Source organism: Aquila chrysaetos, chromosome 18 (genome assembly GCF_900496995.4).
Source record: "Aquila chrysaetos chrysaetos chromosome 18, bAquChr1.4, whole genome shotgun sequence".
NCBI classification, from domain to species: domain Eukaryota; kingdom Metazoa; phylum Chordata; class Aves; order Accipitriformes; family Accipitridae; genus Aquila; species Aquila chrysaetos.
Genome location: NC_044021.1, coordinates 7,491,827 through 7,508,381, shown reverse-complemented (window position 1 = coordinate 7,508,381; position 16,555 = coordinate 7,491,827). Strand labels below are relative to the sequence as shown.

The window sequence follows — 16,555 nt, the reverse complement described above, 5'->3', positions numbered from 1 at the left end:
TTGTTAAAAGTGGAAAGAAAATTTACCTAAGTGTGTGAATTTAAACAAAAGAAAATGTTTACTCTCACTCTGCAGGAGAGTACCCTGCTAGTACTCTGCAGGACAGTACTCTGCTAGTACTCGTAAGACCCTAGGTATTACCGAATAAAATTGGAGACGATGGGAGTTTTGCCATTGACTTTCTCAAGGCCAAGATTTAAGCTTTATGGACACAATTAGGCTTCCCTGGAGCCTGGAGAGATTTTGCCCTTGTAAATTATTTTCCCCAGGACTTCTGGAAGAACCATCTGCAGAAGGATTAGGAACAAATTAACACCTCTGTTGTTTCATTGAGCAGCTCTGTCAGAAAAGGGATGGAATATAAACTCACCCAGACACAGCTCTTCTACCTTGCTTCCCGCTTCTTCCCTCTTCCAAGGTCTCTGCAGCAATAACCCTGCTGCCCTCTGTCTCTAGGGTTAAATGACTCTATGCTCTTCTCTTCCTTTGCCATCCCTAACAGCAGCAGCAGAGGTGGCTGTTCTTTCATCGTCTCGTCAGTATAAAACATAAGTAGAGGCACAGCTCTAGAAAACAGAGATCTTACCGCAGCCATACAATCTTTTCTGTTTCAAATTATAAAGCTCTAATTTCTTTATCTGTTACACTCTATTCTCCACTGATTCCTAAGAACACTCTTCTTTATCCATTAACAACATGAGTAAATCTTGCAAGTAAATGCTATAGCTAGAATATAACTTCATGTAAACTCAACACATTTTTAAAAAAAATTGCATTGGGACAATCTAGCAGAGACAATCACCATTCAGATTTATAATTAAACTGCTCCATTTGAGCAGAAATGATTTAGGCTTGAGCTGTGGAGGATATTTTTCTCTTGCTTGTTAGTACATAGGTGTGACTTTTTTATTAAAAAGAAGGCATACCAATATTCTCACACAGTGCAGCTTAATGATATGTGAAATATGAATGTATCCATAACTTACAATATATACGGGATTTCTGTGATTTGATTCAGTTCGGCATAGTGCCATATAAATGCCGCTTGTTTTAAATAATCCAAGCCTGAAGAACAAATTCTGACAGTCTACCTGTGTCTTAAGAACCTACTTTTCTCCCACCCAAAGTTTGATTAATTAAAAGACCCCACTGAAAAAGGAATTTTCTGACTTGCAAAACTGCCAAAAATAATTCCTGTAAGTCAAGCCAGAAGAAAATGCAAACTATGCAGTGTGTCACTTATCTGTATTGTACCGATTTTCTTGTTTTATTTATTATATTCTCTAACTTACTAAGTTTTAATATCATGAATACCACCTCATAGACATTCTATTGAAATGACTGGTACTATTCCTGAATACCCTGATTATATTCAATTGAGTAAAAAATTACAGATATGACCCCTTTGTTACCATTTCTAAATCTCTGAAATTGGAAATAAAGTTCATATCCTTGCCAGCTATATCAATAAAGTTTTTCTGTTTCTAAGGGAGCTTGAAAGTAATACAACCTTTTTCTCAAGTAGGCCTTCTCCCTCTGCCAGTATGCCCCAGCTTCCACCACTGATTTTAGTTGTCATTCTGAAAATATAATGGTGTCGTGTTGCAGCACGGACATCATGATGCAGGAGGTGATGTGCAAGGGGTATGCTCCTTAAGCACTTTGATTCCTCTTCTTCCAGAGCGACCGCATTTACTCAGCCACCTCAAAATCATGTTTCTGCTCCTCTTTCTGTAGTAGCTCTTCATCCATCTCATTCTCTTTTTAATGTGTTGAACCTACTTACACCGAGGCCACAAAATTTCCTAAGTTGCTACTCTGCTGTTAAGTAATCACTGCTTGTCTCTTACCAATTTCTCGTTGGTCCTTGAGACAAAGAATGTGAGTTGATCAGACCAGAAACCAGCTTCAGCAAGTAGTTTTAGAAAGTGGAGGGACTGCTATTTATTGCATTATTGTTTGAATTATACCTAGACCTCAGTCAGTATTGCAGGAAGTTTGTCTCCACACAGTAGCAAATGCACAGCAAGTTACAGTTTCGTGCCCAAAGAATATTTAACCTCAAACTATTTTGAATGTTTCAGCAAAATGAAAGAAATAGGTACAACGCAACCCTTTCCTACGCTTCTTCTGGAACCTGAGGAAAATCAGCAGTTGCTGTGTGAAAAGGCAATTTCATTAATATAGCCTTTAAAAATACTGTTCTGAGGAAATCTTGCAGCTGGAACATGATTCACGCGATTGCGCTTTCTTGGAATTGACGCATCTGGGCACAGAAGAGGTCTTTCAGCTTCTCTGCTCTGACTTCTATTCCTATCTCTCATACACATTAAGCATTATTGATTCATGACTGCTGGATTATTTTGCATTTTATTTTGTGGTGTGGTGTGCTTGTTTGCCTGGTTTTTTTGGGCCCACTGAACACAAAGATTAAAAATTCAGAAGTTATTCTGTTTCACTCATAAAATTCTGTGCCTGTAAATGCCTTAAAATTATCCCTCTAATATATGTGTTGAAATTAATATTTTTTCACCTCTGTGATAAAATCTAAGATTTTTTTTTTCCTGTTTAGAAAAGAGAAGTGGTCAAATAGTTTATACCTTGTCACAGTGATAGACAGGTTGAGGCAGAATCTTTCTACTCTGTCATTCCCTACCTGTTCTAGTGTGTCATTATCAAACAAAAAGAGACACCTTAACTGACAGTGCTTTACAGCAAGTGTGATTTACAGAACAAGTTTTTTGTATTTAACATAACATTAAATTTAAATACATGAGGAAGAGAGTTTTTATATTCATTTGCAATGCAGTCAGTGAAGAAAAGTATTTGAAATAATGAAAAAAAAATGTATTAAGGGAAAGATCAAAATGAAGAAAGTTTAATCAGCACCAACAGAATTTAATAGGCCTTTGCTCTAAAACCCCCCGAGATCAGACTGGAATTGAAGAGCATACTGATATAAATAAAAAATTAAATAGCAGAAGATTTATTTGCTACTTAAAGTTCCAATCAATGTCAAATTAAGCATAAGCTTTTATAATCGGTTTAGAATCTTTGACCTCTCCAAATGCAATGGACTTAAACTGATACTCCTTCAGCATATGTTTCCAGCTACGTGTTTACTCAAAAAGGAGGACACCCTATAGCTCTAGTTTTTCTTTTCATGTTCTAACTGCAGGAACGTGTTCTTTTTGATTTATGACAGAGCTCCTGTTAAAAGTACTTAGAAGTTGTTTATTTATCAGTGATTTTTAAAAATTTATTATTTATTATCATTATCGTCTTTGGGATATACACACAGAAAAGATTTCAGCATAGGTAGACCACTGGGTAACACAACAGGAGTCTGTGTGGTGATCTGTGTCCTTTCACGTCTCTGCATATCAGAGAACCGTGGCTTCCTAAAGTAGGGTAAACCTAGTTTAGGGAGTCTTACGGAGGGTATGCTTCTCGGAACTATACTGAGCCTTTGACCTTCTGGAGAAGCTATCTCTGGATATTTTGCAGAGCTGAGCCAGGGAGCCGGGGACAGGCTTGGGATTCACTTTGTGTGTGGTCAGGTCCACCATTTCTACAACGGTGGAGGTCAGCTAACCCCTAACCACAGTTCCTGTGTTAGAGACTAACAGTGGAAGACAACTGCCTTCATGACTACTATGCCTTTGGATGTTTGTGTAGTTGGAGATATATTTTTTCTAGTTGCAGTTGGGGTGGGGAAACGCGTGCTGCTCCACGGCTACTGTCCCTCACACAGGTTGCTGCCTCCTCAGAAGAGCAACTCCAGCAGGAAGTTTGAGTTTTCCATAAATAATTTCAGAAGAGCCAGGCTTACCAAAGCCAGCTATTCAACTGCTTTAACTCGATGGGACAGTATGATATAAAGAAGTTCAAGGGAATTCAATTAGCTCCAGGCATTTGGGGTGGAGAAGTGAATGCCACCAAGGGAAAGAGTGGGAAGCTGCTCAGAGCCATGATCTCTTCCAGCAGTGGATGTCATTCCATAGCCCTTATTTGCCGTGGCGGCCGTCAACAGGCAGCTGTCTTTTTGTCTGTCACTTCAGAAGCAGAATGGCATACAGTACACTGTCTTCCCTATGACATATTCATAGCTAATACTACAGCCTACACAAAGGTATTCCCACTGGCATCAGTAGGGCAATTCCTGTGAGAGAAAAAAAAAAATCATGCAACTGAGCAGCTGTAGCTATAGCTTCCATGGGAAATTAAATCTCAAGAAAAAAAATGTCCGTAATGTCATGACCCCTTATTAGATGAGGTAAGGAATCTCATACATTGATCATGTTGGATTTGGTATTCAAGCATGTGTCCTCTGATGCTAATGGTATTTTCCATGTAAAGCCCAAGTAGTTAATATGTGAGGAATAAGGAAAATAAACTATGATTTTATACCTTCTAGCTTAAGACATCTATAGAGTGTAATTCTACAGAAAATGGATCACATTCACACACCCTTGAAAGCAAATAGATTTTGTCATTTCACTTCACGAGCATAAACACCTCATTTTAGACTGAAAATATCTAACCTTGCCAACAGCCTAATTTCAGTGACAGTTTGCAATATAAAGTTCCTGCTTGTTCTCAACTTTTTGAACAGTGGTTATCTGGTGATCTTCAGAGAGACTATCTTCATAAATATAATTTGGCAGTCATTAGAAAGTATAAACTCTCCTCTAATAGGTGTCTTACAAATTTTGTTACAGATATAGCATGTTTCGTGTAAAGGCTTCCTAAGTCTCTAGTATCTATTTTTATTATATTTATTCATCCAGCATAATTCATATTTTCATGCATTGATCTTTTATATATGTTGTAGAAGGAATACAGCAGGGAACATTATGCAAAATAATATATTACTCACAGTATGTGGCATCCAGAGAGATGCAGGTCTTTTGATTTTCTTACAGCGATTCCTGTTTCAAAAAGGAAATACTACAATCGTATATACTACCTAAAAAGAGCACCACCCCTCTATACTTACCATTTTAATTAATTACAGCAATGCCATTGGGTGGTTTGCAGATCTTGCACCATTAAATAGCAAGAATGTAGAATTTGATTGTAATGTTGTCTTTTCTTCATTTAGTTTTCAGAATTAAAAAATAAGCATTGCCTTGAAAAGGAATACAAGTATCTGCTGCCGAAAGCTGGGATGATTTTTTTTCCCCAGACCCCTGTTTGTGGCAAATTCCCTTCCCTCATTTCTCAGTTTCAGGCATCAATGTTATGCTCCCACTTCGTCACTGGGACTCTAGCCAGGCACTGGTACAGAGGGAGCGCCAGTGCTTTCACAGGTGTAAATCAAACCAGCTCCACTGGTGCCAGCTGAAACGCATTCGGTTGTAACAGGTGATGTCTTGCACGGGCTCCTTTGAACGGCAAGGTAGTTTACCATAGATTTCAAATGCACAGTAGTGAAAAAAAAGGAAAATGCCACATCTATTCATGAGGATGCATGGCACAACCTCACCTTTTCCATATGATGCATTAAGGTCTTTGGACTGAGAGGGTTTCAGATTGAATCCTCTGCTCTGTTCCTGTTAAATACTTTGAAAAATTCTGAAATTATAAAAATTTAATGAGATGGTGAAATCATTTTCCACTGAGCTGTCAGCAGCAGCTGCATGCTTCATTGTAGCTGATATTACTTCAGCAGGATGTATAAAATTGCACTGGAGAAAGAAGAAATTGGAAGTTGATAAATTTCCTCAAATTTTGTCTTCTGTTGTTGTCTAATGGCCAGTACTGGAATTTGTTGTTGGAACCTGTGATTACGTTCTTACTTTACTGTGGTAATACCTAGAGGCCTCAGCAGATTCATGGTCCCATCAGCTGTTACCATTCTGCAGAACATTTCTTTCAAATGGAATTCAGCGTAACTGTGGACTTAAACCTCTCAACATACATACACAGAGCACATTGTAATATGGAGTTATACGAGTTCAATAAGAATAATTTAATAAAAAAAGATTTCCAATATTGATTCTTACATTAAAGTTTAAGAGAGAGGACCAGGACACAGTGTTTCTATATGCATCAGCTCCAGCTGAAATGGTCATGTAAATGTCATCGTCAGAAATATATGCAACTCCTAGCTTATATATATAATTACTTGTATAATCAAGTTGTAATGAGATATTATTGATAGATTTTTATTCTTTCAGTATTTTACTAGTGCACAATTTTTTTAATTTAGCAATTTTTTTCTGTCTATGGGCAATTGCATTTCATGACAGAAAAATATATTTATTTTGGAATGTGCTTTTGCAACTGTTATTATTGAATTCCACATGGTGCAACAAAAATATTCTTGTAGAGCAGAATTAGAAAAATAACAATCCCTGACCCCTCAAGTCAGTGATGTTGATAGGAATGAAGATTCATTTGAACTGACCAGGTCAGGTACTGTTTTTATTCCTTGCTAATGACTTATTTGCCATCATTACTACACTCATTATTGGAAAAGTCTGGTCTGACTTAGTATGCTTAAACTAAATCCCTGTGACAGAAGGAGATAATGTTTTATTTAATTGGATAATCGGTGTTTTAATTTAAATAAAGCTCAGCTTTATTTGCCAAACAGGACTCATTAGAAAAAGAGTAGAAAACATTTTTGTTTAATTCCTCTTGAATAAGAAAGTATTCTAATCTAATTTGGACAGTGTACAAAAGAGACTTCAAAATGCAGAACCATGTTGTCTATTACCAGTTTTATAAAAACTAGACAGAAGAATGCTAATTCTTGGAAGTAGATATTTTACTAAACATCGGAAGAGAAGCCATAGCAATACATCCCTAAGAAAATTAGTCATGGTGATAAGATATGCACAGCTTGTTAGTTCAAATAATAATTTTTTTTATCCTTGGTATATTTTTAATATATATATTTATATATATTTTAATATATATATATGCATCCTTTAATTGACATTTTTAATTATTGTTTAAAATTCTCATAGCACTAAGAAAGCGTAGTCATGCATGGGGGTCTCTTGTAAAAGCCCTGTACAAAGCTAGTACGAAGACACCCCTTTCTACTGCGAATAATTTTCAGTCTTAAAAGGAAACAAAACCATCTTGTACAAATGACCTTTAAAAAACATCATTCTTTTTTTTGTCCATCTTTCTTTTACCTCATCATTTTGTGGCTGGACTCGATGATCTTAAAGGTCTTTTCCAACCTAAATGATTCTATGATTCTTATGATTTTAGTTGCTACTTCTTTCCGTACTCCTATTTTGCAGATTGTTGTTCCTCTGACCCATTTTGTAGTAGTGTCCTAACTCCTCCCAACACAAGCTTTAGTCTGCAGTCTTGCCTGATTAATGTGTGTTAACTGGCTATTCAGAAGATGCCCTAGGTAATCCAAATTTTTAGGATCAAGAAACATTTGCACTGAGTGTGTTGTGAGCAGATTTCGCCTGGTCCCTAAATGTCCTCTGGAGGGTGGGGTTGGGGGGCATGGGTGGGTGATGGAGAGGAGAGGAAAGAAAAAATATTTGTTTGGATTTGATTAGCAGCAATTGCATTGTTGGTTTTATTACTCAATCTCCTGAATTAAAGTCTCTGACAACCCCTCTCCCCCCCTTTTATCTCAGGAAAGTTTTCAACTTTTATATATTTTTAGATGGAAGAAAAAAAACGTTTGTATAAAAGCAGTACATTAGAATCTAGTTACCAGTTTTTAAAAGGAACTCTGCAATCTGTGTAGACCATAGAGTTCTTGCCAATAGAAAATATGCGTAGAATAAGTATCTTTTAAAAGGGCAATGTTCCAAATAGAAAGGCTTCTTAGGTGGTTAGTATCAAAGGTTTCTCTAGGCTCATTTATACCCTCCTCTCCTGTAGTGGGCATCCCTGGTCCAATGCACTGACTTTTGCGGTAGAGGATTGCCAAAATAGCTCTGCTTGTGTCTATGATTTCCATCCAACAATGACCTTTTTTCCTTTCCTCAGTTCAGAACATCATTCCGGGTTTGCAGTCTTAGGTAATACTGGAGCTGAAAGGCTATTTTGAATTCTTGAACAGTTTTCATTGTGCATTTTACCCAAGAAAGGGCAGGGGAAGGAACTGGTAGCTACAGAGCAAATGGAGGTACTTGGAAGTAGATACAGGCAGAGGAAATAATGGAATAAGGTTCTAAAATATATTGCATAATGAAAAATTATGTAAAAATACAGATGTGGGATGGATAACTAGTACCGTTCTGCATGCAAGGAAGGGTTAATATCTTGGAACATTTAGCAATGTTTTCAGTCCAAATATGCACTGCAATATAGCATTTAAATTGAACTACTAGCAATAAATAAGTTGAACAGTGAATTTTTTTTCAGCCTGTGAAATTGGCAATGGAATAAGACCTAGAATCTCAGAGCATACCACAGGGTGAATATATCAATTTAGGCATGTTAAACATTCCTTGACATTTAAAACTTTTTTACTTCCTCCTCTTTTCTTTCTCTACCTTTTTTTTTCATTGTATATGGATGAGAGATTCAGAAGGGGAACCAGTCAATTCATAAAACAACTTTTCAATGTCTGTATTGTATGAAACTAAGATCACAGCAATCCTAGTGAATGTCGTAGCCCTTGTTCTTGCATCCTCTGTGATTACTTCATTTTAAGGCTAGACTATTTTGTTATGTTTCTTTTGCTTCTGATTTCTTTACCTATGTCTGTGAATTTACAAATTTGACTTTCCAAGTAATTGTAAGTTTACTAATGCAAGTCATTGAAGTGTTTAATAAAAGAGAAGATGAACAGTTGAGCATCAGATGCACAGGATACTGACGAGCAAGTAAGCACCAAGGAACAAATACTTCTGATCCATACTACTGCCATGTTGAATTTAGGTAGGAGTATACAGCAGTTCTTGAAGTACGTTAGCTAATGCATTTCTTGATCTTTCATGTAGTTTCATATGTAATATCAAATCATTTGTGCAGGTGTATGAATTCTTGAAGTGACATGGACTTTATAACACTGAGTTATTGAAGCAGTAAGGTCTTAATTTATTGCTAAAATACAAATAATCATACTGCTTGTTAGGAATTGGACATAACTGCCTGAAGAACTGAATAAATAATTTCTCCCAGGTGTGCTTGTAGTGAGTTGTTACCAAATTTTTCATCCTCTCTTAAGCAAACTGGCTTTCAGCTAGTTATAGGCTGAAGCAGATTGCTAGATCACATGGAGTTATAGACTGACTCAGTCTGGCATCTGGTATTGGATATGATTCAAGAACACTGTCATAGTTTCTGCATAGATTTATGCAATGTATTTCACAATAATGTCCATCTTATTATTCATACTGGATTTTTTTATCAGTCATTTCCTTTGCCATATGTGTTATTGTTTGCACATATTACCAAGAATTATGGGATGATATGTCTTTATCTGCCATCACAGAAGAATATTCATGATTTTCTGCACTAACAGAGTTTGCTGCAAAAAATCATTAATTTTACACTTGTGGCAGATTTGCCCAAAGATCTGACACTAAACTCTCTGTTACTTAGGTAGTGAGACTAACAGCACAGATTTGAGCAAAAGTAGAAATGAATCCCTCGAATTTGCAAACCTTTGTGGCTTTTTTAATATTCAGGATTTACAGAGAAAACGTAACAGGAAGAAAAATCCATATGAATACAATCATTTGTACCACCCTGTTGCAGTAAATTCAAGTAATTCTGAAATGTAAACACATTGCGGGGGAGGGTAGGTAAGATTTGAGCACTTGTTCCCTTGCCCTGTAGTTTTGCTCAAATAGCAGAAGAGCAAGAGTTAGGAAATAAGTACAAGCAAGAAGAAGAAATGGAATACAAACCCAAAACTACTGCTGGACACAGTGTCAGAAGAACTAGTCTCTCACAAATCTTCTGTATGTTTTTCAGCACAAAAAATAAATGTCTTTTCTTCCAGTGCAATACAGCTTGTAACATATAAATCAGACACACACTAGCAAGCACTTATTCTTTAGCCTAAACTGCTTTCTGGAAAATTTCAGGCATTGAAAGTCAGGATTATTTTCTAGTGTTGTGCAAGTCCAACCAATACTAGTTCCTCTCTCTCCGTCCTTGCATCTGAATCTCAGTATTGCATGCCTTTTATTGTTGGAGAATTTAGTTCATTTTAAATTAAATCAGTCAGCTATTCCCCTACAGTGATTAGACACTTTGTAATGTTGAATTGCCCCAGAAATTGCACAGCTCCATGTGGGTTACAAATAAGCATGCATTTGCCCATTGTCCAGCAATGGCATCTAAGAAGCCTATATAGAAATCGGCAGATAAGCATGATTTGATGAATAAATACAATGTGACAGGTCCCAGCTAATGCAAAGCGATACAGCTCTGCTTAAATCAACAGAATGATTACTAGGTTATGCTAGCTGATTGATATTTGTGAAGCACAGTAAACACATCTATAACTGTAGAATTGCTAATGCTGCCACTTATAAAGCTTTTTTGCTCCAATACATTTGAAAAAAGCTATGCTTGTTCTTGTCTTTGTTTTTCACTCTTCCTTTCTCTTAGGAGCCCTTGTTTTGCTTTTTTCATGCTATACTTTTTACCTTTTTCCGAAACTAGCAGAAGCAACTGTAATTATTTCTCTCTAGTATAATCCAAGTGCTGGGGTAACACATGCAGTGCAGCCTGATTTGTTACTAGTTGAAAATAAACCCTTCAGCTGGCCATCAGAAAGACACTCAACTATCTCAGCTTTAGTGCCAAATCTGATGACAGGAGATGGAAGTAGAGACAACATTCTTGGCATGCTTCCCTGTTTACAAATCCCTGCTTCGAAACCACATTCTTTTGCTCTGTGATATTCTTACTTCCAGGAGTATGGAACAAGGTAGACTTCACAATAAAGCCCAGATAAATTTTATTTAATACAGCGACACAAGCAAGAAAACAGTGTGGTTCCCTCTATAAGGTTCTAACATTTTTTCTTCGAACTTTCTCATCATCATTTTGTGGGGGTTTTTTTCACTCCATGTGTGTCTGTAAGCCTCTATATGATAATGGAAGGAAAATACTAAGTTTTAACTGAGCAAGGTATAATGGAACAGCAGGAAGCTTGTGAGCCACTTAAATTAAAATGATGAGGAAGAAATAGACATTAATTATCTCAGGCTGCATTATCGTTTCATTTTGCAAGCAAGGAAATATTTAACACCTCAGAAGCAAAATGCTTTACTTTGGACTGGAGAGATAATTTAAAATCGCATGCAGGGGGCAGCTAGATGAAAGATCAGAATCTAGTATATTCACTGAGCAGGAATGATGAGATGAAAAAGTAGACAAAGAAGAGACTATGTTCATGTTCGCTCTGTCCCACAAACCATGACCTCTTCCACAGTCACAAGGACCTATTTTCAATTTCAAGGCAATAGCTATAAATGTTAATAATTGCCTTTACCTCTTTCTCTGTAGCTTAGCTTCTTGCCCCATTACCAAAACCATTTAGTTTCTCAGTAATTCATTTTCTACATAATCTCCTTTCATGTCCCATGTTTCCTCTATTGTGTTTCACCTTGGGCAGTACATCATGTAAATAAAGCCTATATCCGTAATCGCTTTACTATACTGCTTAAGGGAATTCACTCTTGAAAACTCCATTCCAACCTGTGTCCATTATAGTAGATCTCTTTAGTCCTCATTAGATGAGACAAGTGGGCGAATATTTTACCAGGTATTTCAGCATCAATGATGTAACCTTGAGTACCTATTCAAAACTTAGATGTATTTAAAGGATGAGCATGAAACAGATAAAGACATCTGAGAAAGAAGTTCATCATCCTGTATTTCAATTTCAAAAATTCCTGCATTTGAAATAGTGTTTAAGGCCACATTATAGTAGTATAGACACTGATCAAATGGCCAAAAATGTCCAAGAACTTGTATTCAAGTATTTTTTCAAATTAGAAATAGAGATTTAATGCACTAATAGCCTGGAAAATGTGTATATTGGTATTTAAGGCAGAAATAATTGAGTTAAGGCAGAAATGATTGAGTTCTGTGTTCTCTATTCTTCCAATGAGCAAGAGAACTCCCAACTTCACACTGTCAGCAATGTGACTATCTCGGAAAGGACAGAAACAAACAATCAAATATTTGTGTAAAAGGTAGTATTTTTAGTCCGTTTAGCACTTACTGTAATTAAGAGGTGTATATTGTCTTTTTTAAACCAGGTTTGACTTTGAGTTTGAATTTAGGATTCGGTCAAGCTCTTGTGTGTGAAATGAAAATTAGATACTTCCCTTCCACTTCTCTGAAAGCCAAATGCCTCCGAAAGCTTTTGACACTCTCTCATGTCATCTCATGTTTGTTTGACATGGTTATTGGTGGTTTTCCATCCTTGGTCTTAAATTTCAGTTTATAACAAATCCGAAGCCCTGCTTCATTGCAGTTTTAGTAGTGAACAGTATTCATGGGAGAAAGCAGGTAGAATTTTGAAATGCTCTCTGTGCTGGGTACTAGACGGGAGTGAAGATATTAGATAACATACTACCTACATTTTTTCCATGCGCTTAGAGGCAGTTAAGGACTTATGAAATTGGTTCCTCTAATGCCTTTTATTACATAAGAGAAAAAAAGTAAAAATAATAACTGCCTTCCAGCATAGAAAAAGCCATTAATGTTCTTTTCCTTTTTTTTTTTTTTTTCTTTTTGTTCTCAAGCTTCATTCTGACTTGGACAAGGGAGTGGGCACTGTTAAATACACCCTTTCAGGAGATGGTGCTGGTACGGTTTTCACCATTGATGAGACCACAGGAGACATTCATGCCATAAGGAGCCTAGATCGAGAAGAAAAACCTTTCTACACACTCCGGGCTCAGGCTGTGGATGTTGACACAAAGAAACCACTAGAGCCTGAATCAGAGTTCATCATCAAAGTGCAGGACATTAACGATAATGAGCCAAAGTTCCTGGATGGGCCTTATGTTGCCAGTGTCCCAGAAATGTCTCCAGTGGGTGAGTAAGATGCTTTAAACACTTGATAACTAATTGCATATTACTTAATTGTCTCAATGTGCATTTCCTGCTGAGGAAAGAAAGAGAAGGCTGAAATGAAAATATAACTTCTAAACCTTATTCTTAGCAATGTCTCTCTCTGTGCTTAGAAATATACAGATTACAGTTTTGTTTTAGCTTTATTTGCTTATTTAGAAACTCACTCTCCTGCAAAATGAGTGCCTGTGGCTGTAAGTCTCTGAAGACAGGAGAAGGAAAAAAAATATATTCAAGGCAGGTCTGCTAAGGTCCAGGGGTTCTGTGCATCCCCAAACCTGTTATTTCACATGATGAAGTGTGTTCCCCTTTCTTCCTAGTTTATGTTGACTTTTTGCTGTACAGAATTAGATGGTACAACAGCATCTTGCCACTTACTGTTCATGTCTTTGTGGCTGTTAAACTCCTACAGCACTTGCATGAGCTACTAATTATGAATTAGGGGATGATTCTTTATCCAAGTCCTGCCACACTGTGGGTGCTGAAAGCAACGATTGCCCTCACCTGGCTCTCCACAATGCAAGAATGGGAGTCAGAGAGGCTCAGCAAGACTAGCTTAAGGTCTCAAAAACCTAATGCCCAAGAAAATACCGAATGTATTGGATTTTTAAGCCAAAAAAAGATGAGACTGACTGGAAACATGGTAAGTTTTCAAGAAGCTAGTGTACAGGGGAGAGACTCATTTTCTCTCCAAAGAAAGGTGGACTGTAGTAAGGATACTGAAGCACTGGAATAGGTTTTTGTTCGAAAGACTTTCACAAAATGATAGGCATTTGCCGGGGAAGACGTAAAGAGCATTGATCCTGCTTTGGAGCAGGGGAATAGACTAAATGGGCCCTTCGGGTCTCTGCCTGACGGCTGATTCTGCAGTGGTCCTGAGCAGTGTGTTTGCAACACAAGCACACTGCTTGTGTCCTGCTGCCAGATGGCACTTCGGCCTTCCCTGCGGGCACCAGAAATTAATTCATTCTGGGCTGGGAGGCCTTTAACTTCCCAGTGCTAGTTTCAGCTTATTGCCATTTTCTCTCCTAAGCTGTCTTTTCCCAGTGCTTCACAAGCCAGTACTAGTCGTTTAATACTCCCTGTAGTTGCTAACGTTTTGGAAGTTTTCTGACTGTGAAATGTGCAGAGGGATCCTGTTGCCCCTTCAGCTATGCAGCTCAGATGGTGATGTTTTGAAAGACTATCCGGGAGGCAACTAGCTACCTACACAAGTTGCTATATGGAATTAATGAGGAAGTAGTTTAAATTTTGTGATAAAGAGTGGTAGAATGTGATAAAATATGATATGAATAGACATGTAGAGATGATCACATTAATCTCATGCAAGTGTAGGGACAAGTTCATGATAGTCACCCCTAGAGGTGCATCCATAGATTCACTGTATAGGTGCACTATTGTTGTTGCCCCTATAGAGATGCCCAGTAATATTACTTACAGTTATATTATTTATAGATGGAAAACATTTTTTAATATTTTGAAGTCTATTTCTGTGGCAAGTTCAGAATGAAATTTTCTTACCAGTGAATATATGGTTAGTTGTTACATTTTTTTAAAGACTTGATAAGAGAGAAGTGAGCAAAATAATAGTGAATAATGCTATTTACACAGTGGAATGCAGTGCATTCATTCTCTGACTCTGTTGCTCTCCCTTCATCTTCCTTTCTTATTTTCTTAAATATGTGTGTGCAGTAGCAGACAAAATGCTAACAGTGGTTTTATTTTATGGGAAACTCTCTTCAAGGTGTGCCATGCGTTGTGGCTTTTACATTGACTGGGAGTTGCATGACTAAATGAGATGCAACTGAATATGCTGTGTCATGCATACAGTGTTTTAAAAGAAATGCTTTTCAATTTATTCTCCTTTGGAAAAACAGCATTAGATACCCGTGGTAAAAATGCATCCTTTTGATCTTCACTTTATTCAGTCACATTCACTACCTCTGGAAGATTTATTCATAACAGTTTTTATTTTCCTCTATAAGAAAAATAAAAGATGGATGAAAATTGATCAGAAAAGTCAAGGCAAGGAAATAGTGCCCTAAATGGAGGCCTAAACTGCAATTAGTGGTTACTAAAGCAGATAATTTTTGCTGATGGGTTGTCTTGCAGCAAAAATATCCAGAAATGCCTTCTGTCGCCTGTGATGTGCCAGGAGATTGTGCCTTCTCCGATGTAGGTCTCTCCACTCTCTTGCTCTCTCTTATCTATGCTTTTGCTACCTTATGTGAGCACAGATTTCTCAGAGGATCTAAAACTACTGCTCCCTATCATCAGTACCATTTAGTTGCACCTACAGAGATGCCTAGACCTACCACTGCCTGAGGCTGACATTGAAAATCACTTTGATTTTTTAGCTGGTGCAGCATATGGTTGTCTTGGCTTAGGCAAAAACCCTGATAAACTCTTCCTCTCATCTATTTTTTTACGTTTCCATTTTCTAGTTGCCAGTTTTCAATTCCCAAATGTCCTAAACTTCACTTAATATATTTTTGCAACAATATTTATTATGAACTGCACTCATGCACGCTGTTTCCATTGTTGGAAATGCACTACAACATCCCTTTTTTCCCCCCTTACCAGTCATTTCTATGAGCCTGACAAGCTTTTGTGACTAGTGACTTGCTGTCTCTTGTTGTTGCATGACACTCTCATGCAAAGGTTTACTCAGTTTGGTAGTTTAGCCTAAGGTTATTGGTAATAAGGAGCAAAATATGGATGCCAGAGTTCATGTTGAAAGGGGAACAGAGGGGCAGAGAAGTAGCTAATAAAATCCTCAAGACTTAACTCCCAATGTAAACACGCAGTACATATTCCATTTGGACAGTGAAATAAAGTGAATTGTATAAAACACCCTTGAGGCCCCACAGTCTACAGCCGTAAGAGAGGATTGCATGGGGCTGGGAAGTCTTGGGAAGAAAAGCGTCCTTTAGACCCATTACACACATTTTAGAAATTTTCATGGCTGCACTGTTCTCATTTTTGTAACAGCTCTGGCCCTCGTACTAATTGCTGTTGCTGAAGCTTTGGTGGCTGAAAAAATGCCGTAGCATTCATCCCCGGATTCAGAGTTCCAGTCACAGAGTTATAATAAAATTGTGCGTCAACTTTACCCTGGACCTTGGTGATTTTTTACTCAAAAAGGTACAGAAAGATGGAAGTTCATAGGATCCTCAATATCTGGTTTTCTGCACGTAGATATGATTTAGACATATCTGTCTTATCCAAGTTTTTCCTGGTAGATTTTCTAAGAACTTTGTTGTGTTATTTTCCATGCATGTTTTAGGTGGAAATTTATTTTTTCCCTTCAAATTTGGTTTGAGGCTATATTGAAGTTTCTTCTACAGTTTCTGTACACTGGGGTTTGTTTGTTTTTCCCTCTAATCAATACCACTCCTTAAAAAAGATTATGGTAATGCATATCTTTTAGCTTTTTCTGAAGAAGAGATAATTTTAGGATTTCCATTTTTACTTAGTGGTGCATTCCTTACTGGGAGCCAAATTCCTTCATATGCTTTTT

The 16,555-nt window shown here is 37.3% G+C and overlaps 1 protein-coding gene across 8 annotated transcripts in view; it reads left to right on the top strand.

Annotated features, from left to right (window-relative positions):
* Positions 1 to 16,555, top strand: part of CDH12 (cadherin 12) — a 391,065-nt gene that overhangs the window by 247,652 nt on the left and 126,858 nt on the right. For all 8 annotated transcript variants that reach the window (XR_003927396.1, XM_030042002.1, XM_030042001.1 and 5 more), the window contains one exon: positions 12,705 to 12,999. Coding sequence is in view for 7 of the 8 variants with exons in the window: in XM_030042002.1 (XP_029897862.1) it covers positions 12,705 to 12,999 (295 nt within the window). In the remaining variant the exon portion in view is untranslated. The remainder of the gene's footprint in view (positions 1 to 12,704; positions 13,000 to 16,555) is intronic.